Source organism: Ambystoma mexicanum, chromosome 6q (genome assembly GCF_040938575.1).
Source record: "Ambystoma mexicanum isolate Mex_15411 chromosome 6q, UKY_AmexF1_1, whole genome shotgun sequence".
Taxonomy (NCBI): Eukaryota; Metazoa; Chordata; class Amphibia; order Caudata; family Ambystomatidae; genus Ambystoma; species Ambystoma mexicanum.
In genome coordinates, this window is record NC_090937.1 from 217,365,731 (window position 1) to 217,393,536 (window position 27,806).

Consider the following 27,806-nt stretch of genomic DNA (forward strand, 5'->3'; position numbering starts at 1 on the left):
CAAGGCTCCTGCCTCTCCCCCACCTTCTACAACATCTTTACTCACCCACTCTTTCTCATCCTCAACACTATGGGTATCTGCTACACAAACTATGCGGATGATACCCAGATCCTCCTCACACTCACGGGCAACTATGGCAAGGACTTTGCTATGCTTAACAACATTAACAGCATCCAGGCCTGGATGTCAGCAAACGGACTGTGCCTCAACTCTGACAAGACAGAACTCCTCCTGGTAGGTTCCCCCGACACATTAAAAAACCTTGACTCACAATTCAGCCACTTCACTATTGACTTCATCAAAATTCCTGTATCACACTGAGTCATAACCCTTGGAGTCTATTTAGACTCCAATCTATCCATGAATAAACAAGTCAGTGCTATTGCCTCCTCGGCAGCCTACCATGCCAAACTAATCAACGCAGCTAGGCCATTTCTTTCCAAAGAGAACTGCACCAACATAGCCAGAGCCATCACAGGCTCAAGGTTAGACTACTGCAACGTTCTCTTCATTGGAACCTCCACCAAAAAACGGGACAGACTACAAGTCATCCAGAACAACGAACCCCGCGCAGCTTAAGGTATCACGAAAAGAGAGCACATTACTGCCCTCAGGCAAAACAGCCCATTGGCTTCCAATAAAAGAGAGAATCTTATTCAAAACCCTGACACTGACCCACAAGTGCATCTACCACTCTGCACTAATTACCTCTCACAAAGGATTCACCCCTGCTCCTCCACAAGGCCAATTAGGACACCCTACGCCAACATGCTCTGTGTGCCTATGGTAAAAAGAATTATAGCTTGGTGACTCCAGCTTCCCCTACTTAGCATCAGCACATTGGAATGCCCTACCTCCCTCTATACGAGGCGAGGCCGTCCTCATGACCTTTCACAAAGCCATTAAAACGGTGCTCTTCACCTGAAGCACGCCACAATCTATAGCCATAACCTACCTGCTTATCACATCAATGTGATTCCACATAGATGTGACATACCTATGCTCATATGTATATTATATGTATCCTAATGTATACTTGCTCTTATTGCTCAATGTACAACTGCTGCTCAAAATGTGCCCTCTTCCTATAACTAAGCTACCCTCGAGTAACAGTGCCTCAATGCCCAAGGGCTGCTGTGCGCTATACAAATGTAATAAACAAATAAATAGGCTGTAGGAGCCATTTTACAAAAAACTCCATGCAGGCGTACAACCATGTGCTCCTTCAGGAAGGAGGAGGAAAGCAATGCGGACACACGTGAACGAGCAGGAAAATGGGACACAGCATTAAATGGAGGCGCAAAAGCAATAAACCTTGTTTTTACACCTTCATTTAATCATTTAATAGTCATTTTTCAAAAAATTGTTATGCACTGCACAGGACTGCCAAGGCTTGCACTACAAGTTTTTTGGTCTCCTCCATGCAATTGTCTTCACACTCAAAGAGTAGTTGTAAAGTGAACAGTAAAATAAGACACAATTTTCTTTACTCTTCAGTTTTACTCTCCTCTTCGAGCTAAATAAAATACTGCCTCTACATTTTGCTTTATTATTGATTCTAATACAATCTTCAGGCTATTGAGCAGGTGCAATTGCAAGGTGTATTCAAATGGAATCCATTGGTTTTACACCTGCATGAAATCTCATGCAGGCATAACATGTCTGCTCCTTCAAAACGAAGTAGGAAAGCAAAGTGAATATGCACCATTTTTTAAACCACAGGTAAACTTCTCCATGTGCTGCTCTAATGCGAAGGATCTCAGTAGCACTCCACGTGGCTAATTATGCCATACAAATCAGGTTAGCTCGGTATTTCTTCCTCATGAAAGAGACCCACAATGAGTGCCAAACCCTCAGTAAATACTATGAGGGGTGCAGCAAATCTAAAAGAAAATGCATGAAACTGGCTTCATGTGGATCCCTCTAGAAACTGAAGGAATGTCTGATGGGATTCTTCGATAAGCACATGTAGGTAAGCAATTTTCAAATAAATTGACAGCACTGGCCACCAGCCAGGGTGGGATGCAAATGCAATTACCTGATTCGGCATCCCCTTGTGAAAAGACAATGGTCTATAAACCTGTTTAGCCTTTTCTAATCAAGCACTGGATGGAATTCTCCTGAGGGTTCATTCACTGGAAAAAGAATGGAAAAACCCCTGCTTTTGTGACCAAATTGTGGCCCACTCATTATGTCATTCTTTGTCAGCATCCACTGTATACCCAATTGAATGAGCTGGCATTTGGCAGATGTAATGGGCAGAGGGGTTATAGAAAGGTTAAAATCTGATGGGATTGCCCCGCAGCCTGTATGAATATCATTGTATGAATCATTTTCTGTACCAACAAATCTGAGACGCCTCTTCAAGTCTCTATAAAATAGATTAGCAGCCCCTACAGGAATCCTCTTCATAGAGCGGCATAGTCATGCTTTGTGGGGAGCTGCAGTGGTGGGATGAGGACCCAATGATCTTCCCTGACTGGGCTCATCTCTTCTTCTTTGATGAAATGTATCTTAAGTGACCAGAGAAGCAACTCGGAGTAAATAACTCCCAACTGCTGGCATAGTCAAGTATTTTTCTCTATCCTGAAATGACAGCACGCATTTCCTGTTCTTAATGATTTCTCCTGGAAAAAAACAGATGTGTCCCAAAGTGTTTGGGGCCAAAGAATGATAGTTTGGTCGTAGCTGCTTTTCCAGATGCTTCTGCTTTCCAATTACACAGCCAAGTGTTCCGCTGTTTGGCTGCCGACAAGCTTCCCTCTAACAACATCACAACTTATGTCAGAGATGAACTGAACCTGCCTTTTCATAACCCTAAACCAAGGACTCACTTTAGTCTCTTGGTAATATACTGCATAGAGAGTCTTGAAGACCAGCATCAGGTATTTCAATGTGCACCCTAAGCATGCTCAGGTCAATGGTGTTTGATTTCTGAGGAGGTTATCTTTACAGAGTTATCAGTCTATTTGTCCACTTGGTCATAGGGAGTAACCTCATTGGGAATGCAGTTACCTTAACTAACAAGTTCATAATGTTTTCATCAAGGTTAACATTGATTGGATATTTAGTATGAAAGTTATTTTTTTTATTTTTTTTTATTTATAAAGCGTGCTAACAGCCCGGAGTCATCAATGAGCTGTTACATGAAAGTGTCTTAGTTACAGGTTTTGCTAGAAATACAGGTTACTAGTTGGGTAGTAAATACAATTTGAACAGGCATCTCAGGAACTATGGCTTTTCAATATCCCTCCATTCATTCTGGAGTCGAGTTTCCATATAATTAGAAAAAGGACAAACTGCAGACATGAGGTCTTTAAAATTCCTGTAAACCTTTTCCTCAGGTGACAAGGCAGATCCCTGGACTTTCATGTTTAAGCGGATATGTTCAAGGATGCTCTTGAAGTCCACCTCCCCTTATATATGTATACCAGAATTCTGCACTCTTCTCATCATCCCCTACATCCCAAGAGGGAAAGGGGAAAGCCAGGGGGAATCTTTCTCTTCATCCTGTCCTCCATCTTGGACTGCAGGGTTGATCCCTGGATCCACAATAAGAGGTACCACTGATGCTATCAGTGGAGCAACAGGAATCTGGTCTTCCCACAATGCTTCTGCCACTGAGCACTTAACCAGCTATACAATTCGGGCATGTGTCAGGTGATCTGTGATCTGGTCATCTGGCCTATCTCTTATGTTTGGAGTGGCGTTGTCTGCATCCCATAAAAGGACATCTATAGGAGTAGGCTGTAAATGCCTTTTTTTCCCCACCATCTCCTTTGTATGTTCCATGATTACTGCAATAGGGATTGACATCCTTATGTTGTCTGGGCCCATAATCAGAGGTGTAGACAGGGTAGGGCCTGAGCAGGCAAGGTCCACACATAATTTGTAAATACCCACTCAGCAGCACTGTGGAGACATTTATAGATGTTAATGTCACTGCGGTGGACCCAACTACATCAGCTTCAGGCCCCACTTGTTAGACAATCCTGGCTATGCCTCTGCCCTTTATCAAAAAGCAGGATGGCAGTATATTAGGTGGCTCACATACCTGTCCTGATGCTGCCGCCCTTCATTTTGTCAATTTTCCTTGCCGAGATACCGGACGATCAAAAAGTAGAACGGGAGGCCTGTACTTTGTGCTTCATCTGTGTGTCATTATGGCCCTGCCACATGAATGCTCTGCATGGGACTGGGTTGCCTGATTATTCCTGCTTCTGTGCCTACCCTGCCTTTGATTGTGCCACAGTCCACAACAGACAGACTCTGCTTCCTGTAGCACTAAGCGCTCACTGAATGTTCAGCTTGAATTACCTTATTTCTCCTCAAAGGTCCACAACAATGGCATGTCAGAGGCTTCTGCAAAACCTGAGAGTTAGTGTACCATCATCTGATTTCATCCATGTGGGTTTGTAACAGTAGAACTCTTTGGATTCTCACTTTTATTTTTTAGAACCACTCTTGTCTCATCAATTTGATTGGTGCCTTGTAGCTATATGGGCAGGTCAACAAAAGCATGCCCATGATCCAACGGAGACAGCCATGTTGGGAACCAGTCTCATGCTCTATACACCCTGTTTACACACTTTGGGCCTCATTACGACCCAGGCATTAAGGGTTAACGCCGTCGTTAACCCTTAACGCCTATTTTGATTTTAACGGCTGCTTTTAGCAGCCGTTAAAATCCATGGCGCTTACCTGCCATGATGCTAATTACGCCACCATAATTTACGGTGGCGTAATTAGCGCCTTCCCCACTCCCATTATGCCCTATGGGGCAAAAATGGGAATGGGGAAGGGAAAATGGGAAATGGGGATTTACCGCCCCACTCACCTTGGAATGGGGCGGTAAATCCGCCATCCACCATGGTGTAAACATAGTTTACACCATGGTGGTAAAGTTGGCGCAATTAGCACCTGGGTTGTAATGACCCCCTTTGTATCTTTGAGGAGGGAGGCCTTAGTCTACAAAAGCATGACCATTTGTACAGGAGTGTAAATATGATACTACAGCACGGTTTTCTCCCTTACTTTGGGTCTATGCTGAAACTGGTAACAGCCTTTTCCCAATAGGTACGGCGTATTTGGCACAGACATAAAAATGCAGTAAGCAGACAAGAATAGGCAGATACTCCTCCTCCCTTATACTCCCTTAACGGAGGAGTGCCCACATGATCCTAGTTGTGTGAATCAGTTGTCTTGTGGAAGCCATCATTAGTAAGAACTATGACGAGAGCAGGTTGGCCCGCAGGTAATGGCACGCTGTGTACCAGAGTGCATTATTCTATTTGCATTGCTAGAGAGATCTGGGAACACATGTCGTTGATTGTGGATATATGTGGACATCATTGGCAATGATTCAGTATTTGATTCTGCTTATTTTCGACTCAGTGTCACATTGTACAAACATATGTATTTTATCTCCACAGGTGATAAAGTGATCCCGCTCTATATGCCGCAGTGTGGAGAGTGCCATTGCTGCAAGAGTAAAAAAAGCAACTTATGCGCTAAGAATGAGTCCGTTTTTAGTTCCCATTTCCTCACATTTACACTAATTTCAATATATTAACCGTATGGAAAACTCCTAAAATGTCTAACTCATTTGGCCCTTTTTTTCCTAGCATTGGACCATTCGTCGGCCTGATGGATGACAACACCAGCCGGTTTAGCTGCAACGGAAAGATGATTTACAACTTCTGTGGCACCAGCACTTTCTCGGAGTACACAGTTGCAAATGAAATTTCTGTGGCAAAAATTGATGCAGCTGCTGCCCCACCTGAGAGAGTCTGCCTGATTGGATGTGGTTTTTCCACTGGCTATGGGTGTGCAGTTCAAACTGCCAAAGTAAGTCTCCCCATTGTTGTGATTAGCCCTTACCCTCTATATCCCTCAGCAAATGTGTGATACCCCAGTCTATTAACCAACTGTCAAGAAGATATCAAATCCTTCTAATGATTGCATAGCTCCCCCTCGTACATTCGCATAACACTAAAGAGGTTTACAGAAAGGATAGTAGTACATCATTCTCAATCTATTTGGGCAAACATGCAACCAAATTTTATTGTTTCATATCTAGTTTTAGGGGTAATCCCCCAGGGCACGCTTGCTATCGATAACTAAGAATGCCAATCCATCTCCTTTTCTTGCCTTCATGGCCTGTTTTCTCATTACCCCCCTCCCCCCTTGCAATGCCAATCCTCTTCACTACCCATCCCTAACCTTGCCCAGCGCCCTCTTATTTTTCATTCTCGAATGCTTCCTCTCACTGGTATAGTGAGTTCAATGCTTTCAACATTTAAGAGTGTTCATTATTACATTTATATTTCTTTTCTTTCAATAGGTTAGACTTCTGTTTTATGTATAATTCTTGTTTAAACTATTAATTCTTTTGTTGTACATTTTGTTTAAATGTAATTGCATTATTCAAATTATATCACATTCCTAATTTATAGTTTGTTGGTAAAAAAAAAAACATGTATTAAATATGCTAGCAAAGTCTAGTGGAAATGTGCTTTATTTAGAATAAAACAAATCATCCATGAAAACATGAAATAAAATACAATAATACAAAAAGAAGACATCATTGCATAAGAAAGAATAGGACAACATATGAGAAAACACAGTCACAGTATCATAACTGTATCATTAGCCGGTCCCATAGCACAGCAAGTCGAGCGCTCATTTTGGCATCTGTGCAGAACCTGACGCAGGTTCGAATCCGGCAAGGGCCAAACTCAGCTTTTCATCCTTCCGAGGTCGATAAATGAGCACCATACTATTAATAAGAAGCGCTCAGTTGCCTGGGGGTTCGTAGCGATATATAAATGCTAAATGATTATAACAGTATTCTTATTCTAAATGCAGAAGTCAGGAATCTTTTCAAAGCAAATCATACAGACTAGTCCGAAACAAGGTGGAGGTATAACAAAGGAGGACAGCACTGCCTAAAACAAATGCACTTGAAAACAGAAAAGCATGAAATGCAACAAAACCTCTTCTTGGACTAAATGACAATGGCAAGCCTTCTTTCCTGGTTGCTGCCATGCCGGTTTGGTGTAGATGGGTTAAGTGCTAATTTATTTTATTGGAATCTAGTTAGTAACTAACAAACACAAATATTTATTTTTTCCCCCAAAGCAGATATGATACCAAAGTAATTTTATCAACTTTGAAGCAAAAGTTGTCTTGGAGGCAAATAGTCCTCACAATTAAGCTACAAAAGCAGTTTTACAAAAATAATATTCACCAGAAATGTTTACAATCCCATAAGCAGAAAAAACAATGTTTAAAGAAGAGAGACTGATCTCCTTTTTCAGATTGGTACATGTGCAGGGGAAAAGACATAAATAAGCATTCTATGCCTTTTACCTGTATCTTTGCATTTCAATTATGCAGTGCTTTATAATCCCTTTGGACAATACCCTCATGTATTACACTGTGAAACACATATACTTTATAATGCATATGTATATGGCGCCTGATACTATATATAGTGCGTTCTGGGTAAAAGTGGGCGGCGCCACAGTATTGACTTTCCAAAGGATTTCGTCACGCAGATAGTAACAGCACGAACAGTACTTCCAATGTACTTCGCAATGCGTAAGGTGCGAGTATGCAGCCTTGCTTTGAACCTCTTCTAGTAGCTATCCAAGGAGAATACATTCCTACACACATTCTTAATATTTCCTTAAAAAAAAAACATTCATCTCAATAATCAATGAGATGTGATTACCCCATCATCAATCGAGACAAAAAAAGTATTATACAACATCTTTTCACTATAATCAAAAATAAAATTCTTAAGTCTAGTACAGTTTAAATTTAAGTGCCTTAGCTTGTCTTCTATGTCCTCAGGTGTTAAGGAGAATTCTCCAGAATGGCTAATTTCCCTTAACTACTGTGTCCCTCAGCAGCTTTGCTGGATTTCTAGGATTTATTTTTTCACCTGGTAATAGTGTGAGCCTTTTTTTCCCACTATCACATGTGTTTTGCTGTGTGTGTTTAACATGCTTTTGTTCATAGACTGTGGAGCCTCATCTACTCCATAGGCATCATCTTTTTACTGTGTGTACCACACCACTTTCCGTGCAGTGACACAGGGTTGTCTTTTTCAAACTTCCCAACTCCAACTCCATTTTCGGAGACTGACATGTAAAGTTGCCATTGACTTTAAGAGTCTTTTTAAATTTACAGACCCAGTACAAACTATCTTACATAGAGTTCTGGAAAGGGTTAATACTTAACCCTTTTTGTCTGTTTCTCATGGAACATCGTTTCGTTCCCTTTTTATTATGAATTGGCTAGTGGCAGTGATAACTACCTTTTTTTCCTACCGCGGTTATCTTAAATAGCCCTGTTATAGTTTTAGGCTATCTTGGTAGCCTCGAACTTAAACCCGCTAGACCATACACGTTTTTATTCGTTCCGGCTGGGTTTATTCACCATTTGTTTTTGTAAAAGTCTTTCTCGTGTTTTACTCTGCGCGCCAAACCAGGTTTGGTTCCTTTGTTCACCGGCCTTTTGCGGGCTTCTGCACCTGAAGGCACCTGAATGTCTGAGGGGGACAGGATGTGAAGGAGGGGTTTGAGACTCCCTGCGCAGAGTCTCCTTGGAGACCCATGTCGCACTCTGGTATGATTGGCTGTGGTGACTGTCCGAGCCGGACAGCCACCTGCTGCGTGATTGACAGTCAGGCTGGGTGAATGGGGGAAAACTGCATAAAAAACAGGTCTCTGGGGCTGGAAAGGCAGAGTCGCCACTGTTTCGAGAGAACCGAAGAGAAGCTGACAGAAAACAACCTCTACCACGACTGAACCTCATGGTGAAGCCCTGCTGCGGGTCTGAACATTCAAACTTCGTAGACAGGGAAGATCTGCAGGGAATCTTCTCCCCTTGAGCTGGTGGGAACAAACAGTTCGCCAAACTGCTTTTAAGGAGCGCACCTTTTATCCGTCGCTTTGCTCTGCTGCTGGTTTCTTCCTTGGCAGTGCAGGACCCTCCAGTCTTTCTCCTTCTTGTCAGTCCGACAGTTGCTTCGGGAACCGTGAGACTGCAGGACCTGCCAGGAATGTCTGCCTCAGCTACAGCATTCTTCTGCTTTAAAGGTACTGTGCTAACCCGGTTGTTCGTTTCGTCCAGCTGCGGTGAAAGTGTGTGAAATCTTTCGCCAATCTGAGGGCTTGTCCTTCTTCATTCTTTAAAGTAACTCTTTGTATGACCAACTTCGTTCTGAACTCTTGGCAAAGACTTAACTGCAAACTACTCTGAACTGTGTGATCCTCTGCAAAGACTTTGGCCCATTGACTTTGGGCCAGACCCCTTTAATTTGATTTCCTCACTGTAGTTCCTTTTTCTAGATTGCCCTGCTTACTTACTTGTTGGTGCTACTCAATTTCTGGCTAACTTTGTCTTTCCCTCCCTTTTAAATTGCTGGAGTGCCATTTTGCTCACACTTCATTTTGAGCCTAACTTGTCCAGAATCTATTGGGTGCGGTGTAGTGTATTGGTAACGGGATTTTTCTACTGTTTGATAATAGGGAAATGTTTAATAATTGATGTGTAAATAAATGTATATTCTTTTACTCAGAAGCCTTGAGTAAGTGTTTGTTTGAATCATAGTAATTGCTATCCTTTGTGTAACTATTGATACTGCTCACTTTACTCTTCAGATAAGTCTGGCTGCTCAGCCATCTCTACCACTTTACTGTGTAGTGCAGGCTTGTACCAAAGGTGAATTTGTACTGTCACTTGTAGTCTAATGGTGTGTGGTGTTCCCAAAGGGTACTGCATATCATTCTGCCTAAGATCATGTTTACAAAATAATATGCAAGACATATAATCGGAAACGCATTTAATATTTCTTTATATATGGCTATAAAAAGGTGCACCTACAAAAACTATCAGAGAAACTGTCCCAAGAGGTGGGGGGAATTTCACGTTTACTTTCGAGTTGTGTGGGCAAACCACTGGATGTCGTGCTGTGTCTCACTGTGTCTTAGAGAGACTCAGCTTCACTTCACTGATGAGGCCCAACTAGGCCGAAACACATGTGTGGGGTTGCTGATGGTACTCTTGTCCAGTGAAGATTTGCCTAGCATTTCAGTGCTGGGCTGCCCTTGTGGGTGGGACAAAGATTGATATGCAAATAGTTGTTTCTCTTCTGTGAAGGGTGCAGTGAACTAAAACGTGGTTGTGGACCATCCTGAGTGGAAGAAATTCCATCCAACAGGGTATTTGACCCATGTTCATTCTCAGTAGAGGGGCTGCCACACTCCCTTGCAGTTTTCCTAAGAGCCTATTAGTCAAGCTGGAGGGATGTCTGTAAAGAATGGAGGGCGGTGTCTGTACTTCTGCTCTCTATATGGAAGAGGAGAGGCACAGAGGAGCCCAGCCAAGATTCACTATTTGGTAGCTAGGGTCAAGCAATCAAGGCCTAGCTTCTCAGGAGGTGATGCAGGCTGGTTCTTAAGTACAGTGTAGTCCCTAGGCCCCCACAAAGGAATGTCCACACACTGTATTGGTTAAAACACAGTCTTTATATAATTAATATTCAAGGTTATGTACACTATCACAATAACTCACTTTGTGCTCAGAAAATCAACAATGGTAAATATATACAGTTCTAAAGTGGTACCACAAGTATTATCAGATCTCATTAAAGTGCATCAACTATACTTTGTGCTCAGAAAATCAACAATGGTAAATATACACAGTTCTAAAGTGGTACCACAAGTATTATCAGATCTCATTAAACTGCATCAACTATACTGTCAAAATGTCACACAGATCAATAAAGATGACACCAGCAGTAGAGAGAGGAAGGAAAGCAAGATGGTGGCACAATTGGCAGAATGCTGGCCCCGTACCACTAGACACAGTTCTGCGTGGAGATCCCCCCACCTGGGCAACCTGTAAAGCACAGATGTATCACAAGCCCAGTCCATATATTGTTCTATGAGTCTTATTTCCCTCTACAATAGTTCTACAGCCCCAATGTACCTTGAATTGTAGCGTTCGTCATTGGGGAATTGATGGCCCTTCTTGAGTGCCCTCCCTTTAAGGCAGGAGTCACGGGTCGTCGAAAGTCCGACGGAGAACAGGTTGAACTATGGCGGTGAAGTGGCAGCTTCTTTGCTCGTCGACAACGGAGCGTTAGCGTCCTGCAAGGAAGAGGGATAAAGCGGGCGGCGATGCAGACGAGAGCGTCCTTGGATCAAATTAAGTTTTTAGGGAAACGGGAGCACAGCGGCTACAGTCGGCGATGGCGGTCGCCGACAGTGGCGGACAACAGTCCGAGCACTTCTCCTTGGGATTCCGCGGCAGTCCCTGTCTCCGGTCGGCAGCCTGTCATAGGTCTTTCTACCAGGGAGCTTTGGCAAAGATCAGCTAGTGCATGATGGTCCTTCGTAGCTCGGGAAGAGGGCGCCTTACCAGGTCCTCCCTGGGTCAGTCGTTGGAGAAACAGCAGCTTTCAGATTGTGAAGGAGAGCAACAGCAATTCTTCTCATCCAGCAGGGCTTCAAGGTTAAGCTTCAGTTTCAACTCCAGTTTCTCTTCAGCTTCTGAACACAAATTCTAGCAGTGAGAGGCCCCCAGATATACTAGTTGATCTCCCATTCATTCTGCTGGGTCACACTCAGGCAACCAATCGGTCAGAAGGGCATTCATGCAAGCAGGCAGCCAATCAGGTGCATAGGGCATTCAAGCCATTCACTTCTCTCCAGACACTCACAACAAGTTATGTGTATTGGAACAAGTACCCAGCCATTCAACACTCCACACTGCATTCATACAGGGCTGTCTCAGTCATTGTGTCAAACACCAGATACTAGACACCCACACACAGAATGTGTATTTGTCACACACTCCATTCACCCAGGTCCCACCCATAGGGTGTACCCACAACATACAGTCACTGGGAAGGCTCCAGCCAGTCTGGCCTGGACTTCACAACAACACCATATATGGGACTTCCACCCAACAGCTGGTCCGGCCGGAAGGGACAGAGTCAGGGATTCCCAGGACTTTGGGAAAACAAGGTAACAGGCAATAGAAAGCAAGAGGCCACAGGAGCCATCTTGTTTCCTATCAGGAATCAACTGATTCCAATAGCAGGGCCTTGGTATCCCAAAATGGAGGATACTCAGAACACCTGTCAAATTCAGCATGGGGCTGCCACCAGCCCATACCCTGCTCTGTGGGCCACCCACAGGTGCCCAAAAACATACACTAGGGCCACATGGTTATACCCCCACCCATGGGTGCCATAAGGGTATTCCATGGTCTGTTCACCAAACCAAAAGAGAGAGCTGCACCCCCAGGGGTCCCACATGAACTCCTGCGCAGAAAACATGACAGAACACAAGATAAAAAGCAGTAAAAGACAAGGATACGGAAGCCCTATCCCTCCGTTGCATTTCCAGCATCACAATGTCAAACACCTACTCCCTAACCACGGAAGCTGAATGGAGTATGACCGTCCCACCGTAGTTGTCACAGGTACCTGATGCGAGTATAACAGGACACCAAACGGCAGCCAATGGGTGGAAGGGGGTTGGTCAGGAGTTGTGGATCGATATGGGGGTGTTAGGAACACCGGGAAAAGGGTTATGATATGTATTTGGATAGGTAGAGGGAGATGTAGGGAAGGCACATACAACATGCATAAGAATTAATCTGTACTTCATAGATATACACATTAGTAACCAACTGGCCTGTGCAGTTTTCTCATATTAGGTACATTCCTACTCCCAACTCCAAACTCAGGATGACAGACAACACAATGTGGCCCATGAATTAAAGCATAAAGGATGGGACACAGTAACCACTGTAAGCAGCACAAGAAAACATAAACACAATAGACTTATTTCCAAACAACACATTTCCTAGAATGAGACCCGACTTCCTTGCTCAGTCTCCCTGTCATATTACCTGATGTTCTGCACTCAATTGTCTTGTGTGCATGTTGCATCTCCCAATACCTGTGGCTTCACAGATATTTCCCTCTCAGGCAATGAAACGCTGGATGGCCCAGCCTACCCCGGAGTCCCTATGCCCTTATCGTGGCCCTGAGAGACTGATATACACACTGACCCAGTCAGTGTGGGTCTACCTCTCTCTCTAGAACTGCTCTACCAACAACCACTCAGTTCTAGAGAGCAACTTAGCCTGCTGCTGCTCGCTTAGTACTTATGTTAGGCTTTGAGTGCTGAAGGCGACTCCGAGCAGATGAAAGTATGCTGTGAGTCTTCAACCGACTCCCCAGTCCTACACGGAACCAGGCACCTCCTTTGCACTGACTGCGTGTAAACATGTTGTGATGCAGTACCAGTCACTGCTGCTGCCTGGAATTATCAGTTCCAAGAGGAATCACAGTAGCTGCCAGGGATTGCTCAACACGCCTTCCTGCAACATGCCATCCTGGCCGTGTCTGGAAGCAATAATTACAAGCACCTGACATGGCAGGAAGGCTCCCCTATGAAACCTGGCATGCGCATGTACTGCATGCGCACGTTTCCCCATAGCATCATGGGAATTGTAGTTTCTCGCCACCAGAATGGTCTGGGGCCCCAGCCCAAGACACCTCTGTGGCTTGTTAGCCTGCGCTTGGTGGCTCTGGCCAGAAAGGAACTTGATGTGACCCCAAGTGGCCCATCCTCCTAATACTCCTCCTAATACTATTATTTCAACACACTGGAGACAAAACTGCATTGAGGAGTACCCAAAACCTTCCAAAAACCAACCTGTTACATAGGAAGAATATTATTTTGCCCAATTCGGGCAGCCAGAGGATCCAGTAGCAATGATGATGCAAAATCTTCCCCCGAGTCATCAAGCAGCGCAGTGGCTCTATAATAACCTGAATCCATCTGACGTTTTGTAACTTTAGATCATATTTGATTTTGTCCACGAGGATGGTATAACCCACATGTTTGATATTTTAGCAAACACAACAAGCAATATTTCAGTCCACAGAGTTGAATGAGCATTTAATACTACATTTGATAGCCCATCCGGACCAGGTGGCCAAGAATGTTTTAAGTTATTAATAGCTTTTATAGTAATTTTACTCATTTCCTTCTTCATTCTAAAAGGTGAACCATCTTCTGGATCCATTTTATCTTGTAGAAAGTTCCTCCAGATTACTTTTTTAATAGGATTAATAAAGCAGTGTAATGGAATCATCCACCATTTTAAACAATTCTCAAAAACGTCTAACATCATATGCTGATAACACTTTGAATAGCTGGATCCACTCAGTCTGCCCCCATTAAATTATTCATTTATGATCCCATTTTTTGTTGTATTTTCCATTTGCCATGTTTCACCATGGGCCATGCGAGTTGTGTCTAATTCAATATAGACCACCTAATTTCTTTCCGATATTGTTATTTTCGTTGTTGTATAAGTATAAGAAACTAGCTGCAGTACCTGGCGTTGTCCGTGTCCTGATCGAGTGGTTTCCCATGTGCCCTGGAGGAAATTGCTCTTGTCCTCTGGTCAGCAAGTGGTGCTGCTATTTGTTGTTCTGTTTGAGAAGCTCTTGATATTGATTTTCGCTTTGCATCAGATGGAGACTTTCCAAGTGATGTTCGTTTTTTGTGCGGCATTTTTCAGTCACTCAATGGCTTCAGCACATTTGAGAAAATGTCCAAGAAAGATTGATTAATTGTGCTCTCTTCCTGTGAATGAACTTAAGTAAACTGTAATCTTGACATTTCCCATCTTTGGAGTGGCGTGATACTTTTCTGCTTTTTTTCATTTTTTTTAATTCCCTTTAAAAATGCTTTAATAAACACTTTCGAGCTGTATACGGTAGCACTATAAGGAATAACCAACACATCGACAATTTTGCTTTAGACACTTTTTCAAATTTTGCCTCCTTCAAGTATCTATTGTAGTGAATCGGGGTGAGCATAAGTAAATGAGGGTGTCTACGGAGTGCATTTTTTGCATCCAAACATAGACTACAATCTTGCCCCAGACAAATGAGGAATCCATGCACAATTTGGTAGCAGTGGGTTCAAAGGTGTGGATTTGTATAGCCGGACTCACATACACACACACATACATACTATCAGCTTTATATATAAAGCTTGCCCCGCTGAGGCTTTGTCGATGGAATCCTTACTTCTCTGGTTACCTTAAAATGTGATGAGCACTTAGTGCTTAATTCCAAGACATTAATTGGAGAGATCTGGTTACGACCACATGTATCTTTTATAGTAAGATTTCCAAACCTTCTTACCCACTAAGTCGCCTCCTGCAAGTCCCTCCTTCCATATTTTCAAGACCATGGGAAAGGGAAAAAAGTAGCAGTATGTTCGACATATTTTGCTCTATGTAAACATTACAGAACCAGGCTTAAAAATGCAGGAAATTGCCTAGAACACATTTCGGGCAAAAAAATGTATGGACCAGCGGTTCTAGTCTTTGCAATGCAGCACATTCTGTTGATTGGAAGACATTCTTGTGGTCATTTTAAATACAATGTTTATTGCTTGAATGGGGGCACCAGCGTTAACACTTGTATATAGTTGGGTCTCTGCCTGCAATTTTAAACATTTACAAAGCATACGGTACAACCAGTCAACATCGCCTTTACCCTTCAGCTTTACTCTCTGCCTTGTAAAAAAGTAAACGCTGCCTGCAAATTATGCTTTTCAAGCAGCATTTACTAATGGAATCCCATGCTCATTAGCAGGTGCTAATCTGAGGTGGATTACATGGGAGGCCATTTGTTTTGTGCCTGCGTGCCCCTCCTATGGGGCACACACTTGATCGAGGGTGCAAAATGAAGGCATAAAAGCATTATGCCTTGCTTTTATGCTTTCCTGTTGCACAATTGAAAAATGACCCGGATACTATTGCCAAATAATGAAAGGCAGGCAGCAAAGAGGTAAGCACAGGAGCACAGATCAAGAAGGAGGCACTAAAAAGGATAGTAAGGAAAGGGCTGGATCTTTCTACCATTTCTGATCCTCAGAGATGGACACCTTACACCTAAACATGAATACTATCAATTGCACCATGCAGGTAATCGTGGAAGAGCTTGAATCAAACCACAGCATTTAAGCAGCTGTACCACCGCTGTTAGAATTCCTTATGGTGCTCTTCTTCTGTGTCAAGATTCATTTCACAAAACTCTTGCATAGACCCATGGCAGCAAACAGATTATCTTCTCAAACCTACTGGTGCCCATCCTGGAAGCTATGGTGTGAGGTCTCTACCACCTTCCCATGGACCCATTGCAAATTCAATCCGATCAATTTAACCTTTATGCCTTCCAGGCTTTCCCTATGTGGCAGGTATGATTGAATCAGGGCCGGTGCAAGCACTCGGAAAGGTAGTGACAGCCTAGGGAGTTTGCCAGCAGGGAGAGTCAAGAAACAGGTTGCTCCCTCCGCTTTCATGAATTACACCGAGATGTAAACCAATCTGAGTTAAAGTATATGTATGATGTCCTCCTGCATTTAGAAGTGCTCTGCTGCAGATCACAGTTCTCACATTTCTAGGAGTCTCTAACGGCAGCGGAAGCAGGGCTATTGCCATGTATTTGATCTGCACTTTTCATGGACTGAGCACTGAAGAACTGAAAGGAGGAAAAATTAATGGAATAATGTGGTCACGACCAGGGCACTTACACTAGGTAAGTTAAGAGCCATTGTAGAACCCTCCTAGAACTTCTGTCAGCAGAGTGTTGGCTAAGGTATGCCAGAGGTCTGGGGGTTACTACAAGCTTACCTGTTCAGCTCCCAGGGCCCAACAACTCTCCCCCAGTAACAAACAGAGGACTCATCCAAGGGGAAATTAGAACTGTTGTTTATTAAACAAACCAACAGGGATCATACAGGACATCGGAAAATGTATAGAATCACCACTCTCGAGCCTGGGTCTGGCCTTTTTGTTGTCCCCTTGCGTCACAACATGGGCCCTGCATTGAAAAACCTATCGGTCCATCTGGTTGGGTGATCGGAGTGGTATCCCTTATGGATAACACCTACAGACCTCAGATGATTAGCCCTTGCATGTCAGCTGGCTGGCCTGCACCTTCCCCAAGAAACTACCTGACATATTGTTGCAGGGTCACAGGACCACCATTGGCCTCTGCCATGCACCCCTGGGTTTCTGTTCCCTGATTGGCTGGAACTGGTCTCCCCAGGCCTGGGACCGAGCTCTGTTCTCAGTGCTCTGTACACCTTCACAGGGTGATGAGAATGACTATGTGTTCCCAATTTATCTGATAGCAGTACCACTTTTAGCTGTGAGAGTGCCCTCAGCATTTCATCGTTGTCAACTTCATGTTTCACTTCATGTCTGTGTTGCTGAGAACTTTTCGTCTTCCCACCACAGGTGAATGACCATTGTCTAGCTCGGCTGCATCATGCGGTTGAGGACCACAAAATCAAGCTCTTCTGGTCTGCAATTTATGAGGATTTGTTCCGTTTTTCTGCATATGGCCTATTTTTGTTTTAGGTTTGGAATGTTGCTTGTCTCTGACCTTGGCTGCGAGTCCTGGACTGTTGTTCTGTGCAGCCTGGTTCTGCTTCCCCTTGTCTCATGTCCTGCGGTTTGTAGTTTCATGTGATCCACAGTATAGTTATACTATGATTTCTACACATCTATACTGAGCTATGTTTTTGATTAGTCATATTTGGTTCGTCCAGGCTCCTTAAATGATCCTGAAGTTCCATAGGGTTGGTTGCCATGAGCATCTGCAAGCTTGCTCTGCAGCTCTTCATTTGCCTTGTGTTCCGCGTTTCTGCATTGGGCTAATGGGAAAACTAATAAAGCTACTGGGTGCCAAATACCCTCCTCATCTTTTTGAGACAATACCGCCCCTACAGCGACATTTGATGCATCTGTCTCTACTTGAAAAGGTTTTACAGGATCTGGGTGTCTCAATACCGGAGCTGAGGAGAAAGCCTCTTTCAACTCTTGAAAGGCCCCTTCTGCTTCCTGATTCCAACAAAAGCTAGTTGATTTCCTTAATAACTTAGCTATTGGGGTAACAAGCTGTGAAACATTTTAAATAAATCTTCTATAAAAGTTAGCAAATCCCCAAAAAGACTGAATATCCTTGATACATTGTGGCGCTGACCATTCAGTGACTGCCTGTACTTTCTTTTTGTCCATTACTATACCAGGAGTCAAAATGGACCAAAGAAACGCTCCTGAGTGGTATGAAAGGCACATTTTTCCAACTTTACATACAACTGATTATCTTGCAACTTTTGCAGAACCGGCCTAACATGCCCTACATGTTGGTCTTCTGAAGAAGAATAAATCAAGATGACATCGATGTACACAATAACAAACACATCTAAAAACTCATTCAACCCTTCATGCATAAAATACTGGAACGCTGCAGGAGCATTACACAATCCAAAAGGCATAACTAAATATTCAAATATCCACATTTGGTCCTAAAAGCAGTTTTCCATTCATCCCCCTCCTTTACTTGATTCAAGTGACATGCCCCTCTTAAATCCCGTTTTGTATACACCATTGCTGTCTATACTGGATCCAATAATACTGAAATTAAAGGCAAGGGATACCTATTCTTCACTGTCCCTTTTTTCAAAGCCTGATAGTCAATGCAGGTTCTGAGCGTTCCTTCCTTCTTTGGGACAAAAAACCAGGGCGATGAGACTGGGGAATTAGAATGTCTAATGAAACCCGTTTCCAACATGTCATCCAAATACGTCCGTAAATGTTGATTTTCAGTTTCAGTGAGCGCGTATGTCCTGCTACAAGTTAATTTGGCCCCAGGCTCTACTGCAATCACCCGATCATACGATTGATGAGGAGGCAACCTCTCTGTTCCCCCTTTGTCAAAGACACTGGCAAAATCACTACACTGGTCTGGAATACCTGACCCCACAGCTCCAACCACTTGTGCTTCTTGTGTCTGATCCGCCAAGAACAAGGCAGGACCCATTTCTTCCTCCATGTGACTCATACACTACAACCTTTCAAAAAGTACTTCCCTAGTGACCCAATCAATCCTGGGATTATGCTCTACTAACCAAGGCATACCATAAAATGAGCCCAAACTGAGGCGCTGCGATTAGATCAAACACAATTTCTTCCACATGACCTGACCCACACCTCATTTGAATAGGTTGAGTCTGTTGACAACTGCACCCCTTCCGCCTGTGATTTGTCCCTCAAAGTCAAACACAACCTCTTCACCAAACTGATATCAATGACATTCACGGTGGCTCCTGAGTCCTTCATGGCTGACACCATCTGTTTGGTGCACGCAAAGAATAACGTCACCAAGATGTACAAATGTGAATTCCTATTTCCTGCCGTATTTGCTACCCAACTGGGGAAAATACCTTCAGCTGGGCTTGATACCTAAGCTCCCCTTAAGGTCGTCCCAATCCTTTTCCCACCTCCTTGCTCCTATCCAGTCCTGCTCCCTTCTTTGGAGTGTTTGGGCATGTCCAGATATAATGTCCAGGTTGCCCACACTACAGACACAGATTAATAGCCTTGCATTGCTCTTTCTCTGCTGCTGATAAGGGGCCTCTCACTCCTCCAATCTGCATGGGCTCTCCTTCTCCAATCCTGCCTCCACACCCTTATCCAATTGTACAAAAGGTAGCACCTCCAGTCTCTTCTTATCGCCCTTGCGTTCATTCATACAATAGTCCGATCTCAGGGCAAGGTCAATCATGGCCATACAAGAACTAGGTTGAGGTTCTACTTGCGCAATAACATCCTTCAATTCCTCCCTCAACCCTTGATAAAACAAAACAGTTTATTTTCCGGCCAATCTGTCTCAATAACTAGCCTATTAAACTGGGTCACATATGATACCAAATCGCGTGTTCCTTGTCTTAAAGCCAACAATTCTTTATCATATGCCAAAGAAACTTCCCTACGGTCGAACAATCTTCCAATTTCTGTCAAAAACCCATCTCAATAGTATAATAGGGGATCATCTTTTTGCACCAGAGCCATCGCCCAAGCTGCTGCTTCCCCGGTTAAATACGAAATTACAAATGCTGTCCTAGCCTGTATTCTCTCAAAAGTGGTGGGTTTACAGAGGAAGTGCAATCTACACTGCGTCAAAAATATCATGTATTTCTTAGGGTCGCCCACAAATCTTTCTGGTGCCGTTAATGGCGCACTACTAGGGGGCTGCATAAACACTGATGAAGATCTTCCTGCTGTGATGCTTGTTGATGACCAGCACCCTCCAAAGGGGTACCTTGCGCTGCTATCCCTAGTACCTGAGCCTTAAGGGTACCTGATTCCTGTCTTGCGAGTGCTAATTCAAGTTGAATCGCTGTCAAAGCCTTTAGCACTTTTCGGGTAACAGGTATGCGCACAATCCGGGAAGGTTATTCTCTTCTCTCGCCAATCAATACAAGGATTATTTGTTTCCAACCAAGGTATCCCCAGTATTATTTGGAACTGTGGGGCTTTGATTAAATCAAACACAATAGCTTCTCGATGCCCATCTTGACCCAGCAATGTCATCTCTGTAGTGGAATGAGTTACAGGCCCAGAAGCAATTTCAGTTCCGTCGACTGTGGTGATGACATCCGGAGTGGTCTTTTTGCAGAGAGGTAGATTCATCCTAGAAGACAATTTGTGGTCCATATAGTTTCCTACGGCCCCGCTATCGATGTATGCCCTTACTGCGTGTATACGTGATAGCTACCTTGGATCAATAAGGACCATTGGTATGATTAGGTGCGAGGTTTGAGTGTCCTTCTTCAAGCTCGCCAAGCGGACCTCTATGCTTGTCAGGCGTGGTAGTTTCCCGAGTCAGGCTCAGTTTGATCTTTAACAGCAACTCCAACTACTTTCTTGGATGGTTTTATAGGGCAATCCCGTCGAAAATGACCTGAGGCCCCACAGTACAGACACAATTGCATCTGCTGTCTCCTTTCTCTTTCCTTTTGAGTTAGAGGTCCCTTAACCCCCCGATCTGCATAGGTTCTGCTGAATATGTTCATTAGGGATTAACATTAGGTTTAACCAATATCCGATTCTCAAACTTAGCTCGATCAGCCTTTCTATTCTGAAGTCGGTGGTCTAATTGGACCACTAAGTCTATATATTCTGCGCAATCCTGAGGTGGGTTCACAACTTGGGCCAAAACATCTTTGAGTTCACCCCGGAGTCCACAATGAAATAATGTGACTTGTTTGTCTTCTGGCCACCCGGTTTCCACCACTAACCTATTGAAGGTTGCGATATAGGTTAGCAGATCCTGATTACCTTGCCGTAGGGATAAAAGTTTGTTATCCAGAGCCGGTCCTTGTGAATGACTGGCGAATAGTTTTTCCATGCTCAATTGAAAACCCTGAAAATCCCGAAGAAGAGGGTCATCCTGGTTGACTAGTGGAATTGACCAATCCGCTGCGCTACCACTAAGGTATGATAGTACAAAGGTGTAACGCTCACCTGACTCCCACGGAGGCACTGGCCTGGTTTGCGCTGCTGTGACCTCTTCTAAGGTGATGCGCAGGGTTCAGAAGACGGACTGGACCGGGCCCCCAAATCTGGCTTGTCTGGCTCGCAGAAGTATCCTTCTGTAGGCGAAAATAGGGGATTAACTGTCTGCGGGGTAATGCAATCAGCCTCCCACTTTCCCCTCTCACCCTCCTCGAAACCCTTCTGTGATTCCTCATAGCGTCTCACCTTAGGGTCTGGAAGGACGAGCTCTCCATCCTGCTTCTGATGCAGGGGCGCGTTGGTATCCAGTTACTTCACTGGATTTTCGGATGGTGAGAACCAAACTTGCTTGGCTTCCAGGTAAGTTTTTTGATAAGAGGTTCCCCTTGTGTCCATGCATTAATGTACTAATGCTAGTGTCTTTTTCCCCATAGGGGCCGGGGTACGGAATGCCGGGGAACAGGCACCGACCCGAGATGAGAGGTGAAATCCTTGTAGAAATCAGGTAAGTCTTTAATGAGCGTTTTTTGGTAATGTCTTTTCATTCGCTCATTAACGCTGATGTCTCTTTTTCCCCTTAGGGGCCGGGGTCCGGAAATGCCAGGATGCGGCGCGGACCCGAAATGAAGAGGGAATGAATCAACAGGTAAGTCTTAACATGGAGATTTAGCTTTCCTTATTCCCTTCTCTCTCTCACCTTTTGTTCTGGTCTTTTTCTCCCTAGGCGCTGGGGCGTGACTGCGAATCCGGATGATCGCTGCTGAACATGGAGGCACTCTGTAAAGGTGAGTGGAATGCGGCGCAGCAGCGATCGACGCGATGAGCTTTTGAATAAAAGTCTTCCTTTTCAGGATTGTCGGTGAGATGTCTCCGGGATGCGGATTTAGCAGGTAAGGACTTTTCCTTCTTCTGTTCTCTTCTTCTCTTCCTTTGCAGGTGATCCAGGATGCTGGCAGGCATGGCAGAATTCAGGATGCAGGAGCAGACACGGTGAGCGTCCAGCTGCTAGATGCAGAACAACGAGAAGCATGTGTGGCTGTTCGGGTGGGGTTTAAATAGCCTTGGAAGAAGTTCCAGGTATGTATCCTTCCTCCAATCAGTTCCAGGTATGTATCCTTCCCCGACCACGCCCGGATGGTAAATTAGTCCCACAGGTAGAGTAGTTCCTTTCAGGCCTCAAGGAGGCCGGGATCCTGCAGGATGGTCTGCATCAGGTAAGTGCACCCAAGCACTTCCATAATGAGCCTGGCGCCTATGGCGCCAGGACTGATGTCTTTTATGAGCCTGGTGCCATAGGCGCCAGGACACTGTCCAAAGGGCCCCTATATGGGGTTGCTGGGTCCTTCCTTGGGGACTGGATGTCCGCTTTCGGGGACGCAGGGCTTGAACCGGCTCCCTGGGAGCGGGCATCATGACAAAAGGCTACTTTAGCTTGATCGTTTGGGAAGGCTCCAGGTCTGCATAAAAAGTGCAAGCGGCATTGGTTCATGAACACGGCGAACATTTTCGGGTCTGCAGTAAAACGTTCGGGTGGAGCTAAAGGAATGCTCCCTGGTAGGACCACTTGCTCAGGATTGCTCGATGAAACAGGAGTTGGAATCCCCCCGAGTCCAGGTAGCGGTGTTTGCCCAGCTTGGTTTTGCAGCAGTTGTCTAGCAAGATCATCAGTGTGCTCTTTTGACATGATCAGTTTCCTCCTGAGGGCATTAGTTTCCTGGCGCGCGGAGCGCACTTCAGCTCTAAGTTCCCCTAACAATTGGGCTAGTTGGTCAGTTTCTGAGGTTTCCGTGGCGCCCGGGTGGGTGTTTGTAGATAGGCTTCGTGTTCTGTTACGCTCACCTGGCTCCCACAGGGGCGTCGGTCGGACCCGGACTGCTGCGGCCTCCACCAACTTGATGCGTAGTGCCGAGATGACAGACTGGACTGGCCCTCCTAATCTTGTCTGCTGGCTCTGTAGAAGGATTCTCCTGCAAGTGGAGAGAGGAATTTAGCCACCCGTGGACTCTAGTGATGGCCCCTCCCTGCTCTCCCCACTAATCACCTCCGAAATCCCCTTCCAGTACTCTCACCTTATATTCTTGAAAGATGAGCTCTCCATCCTGCGTGGATTGCAGGGGCGCGTAGACACCAGTTGCTTCACTGGTTAAAAGGTGTTGGGGAGTTCCGGACGAGAGTTGACTCTGAGGTTCCTGGCAAAGACCAGTAAGTATAGAGTTCATCGAGTTCAATATGTCCGATGTTCACTCTTATCCCATTCCTTTAATTCTTTCAGTGGAGTTCGAGAAAAGATGGTCTTGTGGCGGTAGATGGCGTTCAGTTAAGAGTCTGTTTTACCCGATGCAGTCCGGTAAATGATGCATGTATTTAACGTGTTGTTTTCTCTCCGTTTTCAGATGCGGCGTTTGAAGATGTGAAGAGTTACAAAAATAATGCCTCTGGTGGTAAATCAGGTAAGTCTATGGTGGTAAGAGAGATTGTATTTGTTGGCTCACTCGGCTCACCTGGTTATTTCTTTTGTCCCCAGATGCCGGAGCCCGGCGAAGAAACGATGGAGGCAGCGCCGGATCGAAAGGTGCTGTGAGGACCGGTGAGTATGACGCGGCGCTGCAGCTGGTGATGCGACGCGTGTAGAAAGAATGTCCTTTCCAGGTGCTGAGACGTGATGGTTCCAGAATCAGGTAAGAAACTGGAATAAAGTTGGTTTTCTAATATTGCCTCTACTTTCCTTCTCCTCTAGGAGCTACGGATTCAGGACGGGCATGGCAGAGATCTGGAAGCTGACTTGCAGGCACGGTGAGCATTACGCTGCTGGATGCAAAATAACGCGAAGTGTGCGTTGCTGGTCGGGCATGGTTTAAATAGCCTCAAAAGTAGTCCCAGGTAAGAAGTCCCTAGAACCACACCCGAGTAAAAAATAGTCCCTGTAGTAAAATAGTCCCTTTCAGGCTTCACGTTGGATTGGAGCCATTTGCAGCATGGTCTGCCTGAGGTAAGTAATGACTATGAGCCTGGCCCCTTAGGCACCAGGACTGATTTCTACTATGAGCCTGGCACCTAAGGCGCCAGGACTGAACCCAGATAGCCCCTAGCCGGGGCTGCTGAGGTTTTACTAAATGTCTAGATGGCTGCTCCCGGGGCTGATGGGCTTGGTCCAGATGCCTGGGGGTAGGCATCATGACACGGAGCCAGGGAAAGTGGCATGTGCCGCCCTGTCCCCACTTCATGCGGGGTTAAATGTGGTCAGACCCGGGCTCATTGCGCAGTGCGAACAAGGCTAAGGGAAGGCAATGTAGCCAGTGTTTCTTCAGGGTCTTCTTAATTTTGCAGATAGCCTCCTTGATCAAGCCATTGAGGTGCTCACATATACCGTTTGCTTGCAGGGGATAGACACAGGAGAATTTGTGTTGGATTTCCAGCAACTTTGTAATGTGCCGGAACATCTCATTGGTGAAGTGAGAGCCGTTGTCAGACTGCAGGATCTCACACATGCCCCATCATGGGAATATCTCCCGGACAAGGAATTTTGCCACTCTATGGGTGTCAGGATGAGAACAAGGAATGGCCTTGATCCAACGGGAAAATGGACACACAACCACTATCATGTAGCGCTACCCTTGGCAAACTTGGATCATGTCAAAATAGACGACGTGCAGGTGTTGGAATGGCCCTACTTGGCGACATATGGCTCCTCTCACTACCCTCAATGTGTGACCTGCAGTATATTGTATACACATTAGACAATTAGTCATGAGTTCGGCCACGTGTTCCGCCAAGTTAGGACAGAACCATTATTCTCCAATACGAGCATCAAGCACCTCCTTCCCTGTATGGGTTGCATAGTGTAATTGTGTCAGTGCTGTGTGTAATAATACAAAAGGTATCACTAGCTTCCCTGTGCTGTTTTGCCGCCATAGGGCATCTATCAGAGACACTGTACATCCCCTCCTTAGCCACAGCTCCCTTGTTGCCCTTGGTGTAGCTCCCTGCAGCTCCATAATCTGTTATACTGGTAATGTGTTATACCTTTCTTTTACTATCATATAATTGTATAATCGCGCATGTGGGCGGATGCCTCCATTTCTAAAATGTCCCCAAAATAGGCAGTGTTTTGCTTCCGCGTCAGCTGCTTCGTTACCCGTGTAGATGGGATACTCCCCCTTTGTGTTAGCTTGGCACTTCACTATTGTTATTAGTTCTGGGAGATCTATGACCTCTCAGTCTGTCCAATAGGAGTGTGTGCTGCTCCTGTGATGCAATAGCACTCACTTTGAAGGCCCTCCTCATCCAAAATGACAGCCCAGAATGTACAGTGGATGTCATGTAGGCTGAATCTGAGTAAATCGTCACTTCTTTCTCCCTGCTGTGCTCCAATGCTAATATTAAAGCCACTAATTTTGCGGTTTGTGCTGAGTAATGTGACGCAGGCATGTACTCGTCACTACCTCACTGGTCCCGTCCCCTCTCAGTCTCACGACTGCTGTCCCACTATGTCTTTCCCCAGTCATTTGGTGAATTGTTGAGAACCCATCAATGTAAAGCATGTCTCCCTCCTCAAGTGCATTCTCCTGCACCTTGTGGGTGTCACTGAATTCTTCTATATTTGCTTTGCAATCGTGTGCATAGTCACCCACCAGTAAAACATTGTAGAGAAAGGTCTTGAGAGCTGGGTTAAATAGTAACACTGCGTACCCTGAAGCCCTCTGTGTTGTCTGTGTGCTCTTCGGTCTTTCCAGTATTGCAGAGAGAGCATGCTCCACGTAAAGAGTGGTGCTGCATCCCATGGTAATATTCGCTGACCTGTCCATAATGAATGCAGCTGCAGCCAATGCCTGATAGCATGGATAATGTCCTCGATGACTGGCTCTAATTTCCCACTTTAATAGGCTAGAGGCTTGTGCCCCATGATTGTCTTCTGTGTCAGTGCTGCGGTCATAACCACTCCAACGGTGTGAGAATATGAAGAATTCCTTTTCATAATCTGGGATCCCTAACACTGGAGCTGTGCATATTGTTTCCTTCAGCTTGTTGAATGCCTCAGTCAGTTCTGTCCTCCATGTCTTCTCCCTCTCTGGTCTTCTTTCAGTGTGTTCAATAGGGTCCTAGTGTAGGTCCTGTAGTCGAATACCCATGCCCTGCAGTAATTACATAGCCTTAGGAACTGCTGCATTTGTCTTACAGTTGTGGGGTTTGCTGTCCTATGTATTGCTTCTGCCTTTCTGGTGTCACTCTTCTGCCATTTTGGGATATCATCTGTCCAATGTACAACACTTCTGTCTGGCAATATTGCAGCTTAGCTTTGTCTACCTTGTACCCCTTTTCTGTGAATACTGTCAACATGTGTACTGAGTCATTTCTATACTGTTCTTCTGTCTCACTGCAAATTAATATGTAATCTACGTACTGTATGAGCGTGCTCTCCATCTGTACATTGTCTAGGTCCATTTGGAGTACCCTATTGAATATGGGAGGTGATTCATAGTACCCCTGAAGACGTTTTGTATGTTTCTACTTCTTATTTATATATAGAAATGAAGTTAAGTCCTGTGAGTCTGGATGTGATGGTATAGAGAAGAATTAATTCTTCAAATCTATGACCGTGAAGTAGGCAGCTTCTGTGGGGAAGCTACCCAACAATTTTGTTGGGTTCGCAACTAAAGGATATTTTGCTTCTACAGTATGTTTAAGTGGGAGCAAGTCCTGTATAAAACACCATGACTGCTAGTTGCTTTTTAACAGTGTACGCAGCCGTGTTGCATGGTGATTTTGATGGCACTAGGATGCCCTGCTTCACTAGTGCTGCAATGGTCTCATAGATACCTTCGTCTGCCTCTCTTGAAAGTGGGTATTACTTACCGCGTGGTAAAATTGCCCCTGGCTTCAGCTTTATTTTCATTGCTCATATCGCCTTCAGAAGCCCTACATCATATGGACTTGTGGTCCATCCAATGCTGGGGACCTTTGCCATGTCCTCCTTGAGAAAGGTTGGCAGTGCTTTTAACGCCATCGCCATTCTCTGTGGGTCCTCTCTGTAATGTATCCTGCCCCCAATATGTGATGCGCATTTCGAACACCATCTCATGGTATGATCTGTTGTCTTCATCTGTAACTGTGGTCAATCTGTACCCTTCTGCCACTGCGACCACTGCTCACCATAGTTGCCCTGTGTCATCTGCCCCATGCACTCCGATCCAGTCGTCACCCAATATTACCACATCTAATTCTAGTGGAAATATTGTCCCTTCCTTCTCATCTAATGGTATCTCCAGCCTGAATAAGTATTCATTTGGAAGGCGCCACATTTTCCTGTCTCCCTAGGAGCCATGCTATTATTATTTTGGTCCCATACTGAAACAGCTCCTCGTCTACTGGCACCCTCCTTTGAACCC

At 44.9% G+C, this 27,806-nt stretch overlaps 1 protein-coding gene across 1 annotated transcript in view; it reads left to right on the forward strand.

Moving 5' to 3' along the window:
- The window catches only part of LOC138515901 (alcohol dehydrogenase 1-like), a 438,132-nt gene that overhangs the window by 170,892 nt on the left and 239,434 nt on the right, over positions 1 to 27,806 (forward strand). Inside the window, exons 4-5 of the mRNA XM_069630662.1 lie at positions 5,433 to 5,520; positions 5,625 to 5,847. Of these exons, the coding sequence (XP_069486763.1) occupies positions 5,433 to 5,520; positions 5,625 to 5,847 (311 nt within the window). The remainder of the gene's footprint in view (positions 1 to 5,432; positions 5,521 to 5,624; positions 5,848 to 27,806) is intronic.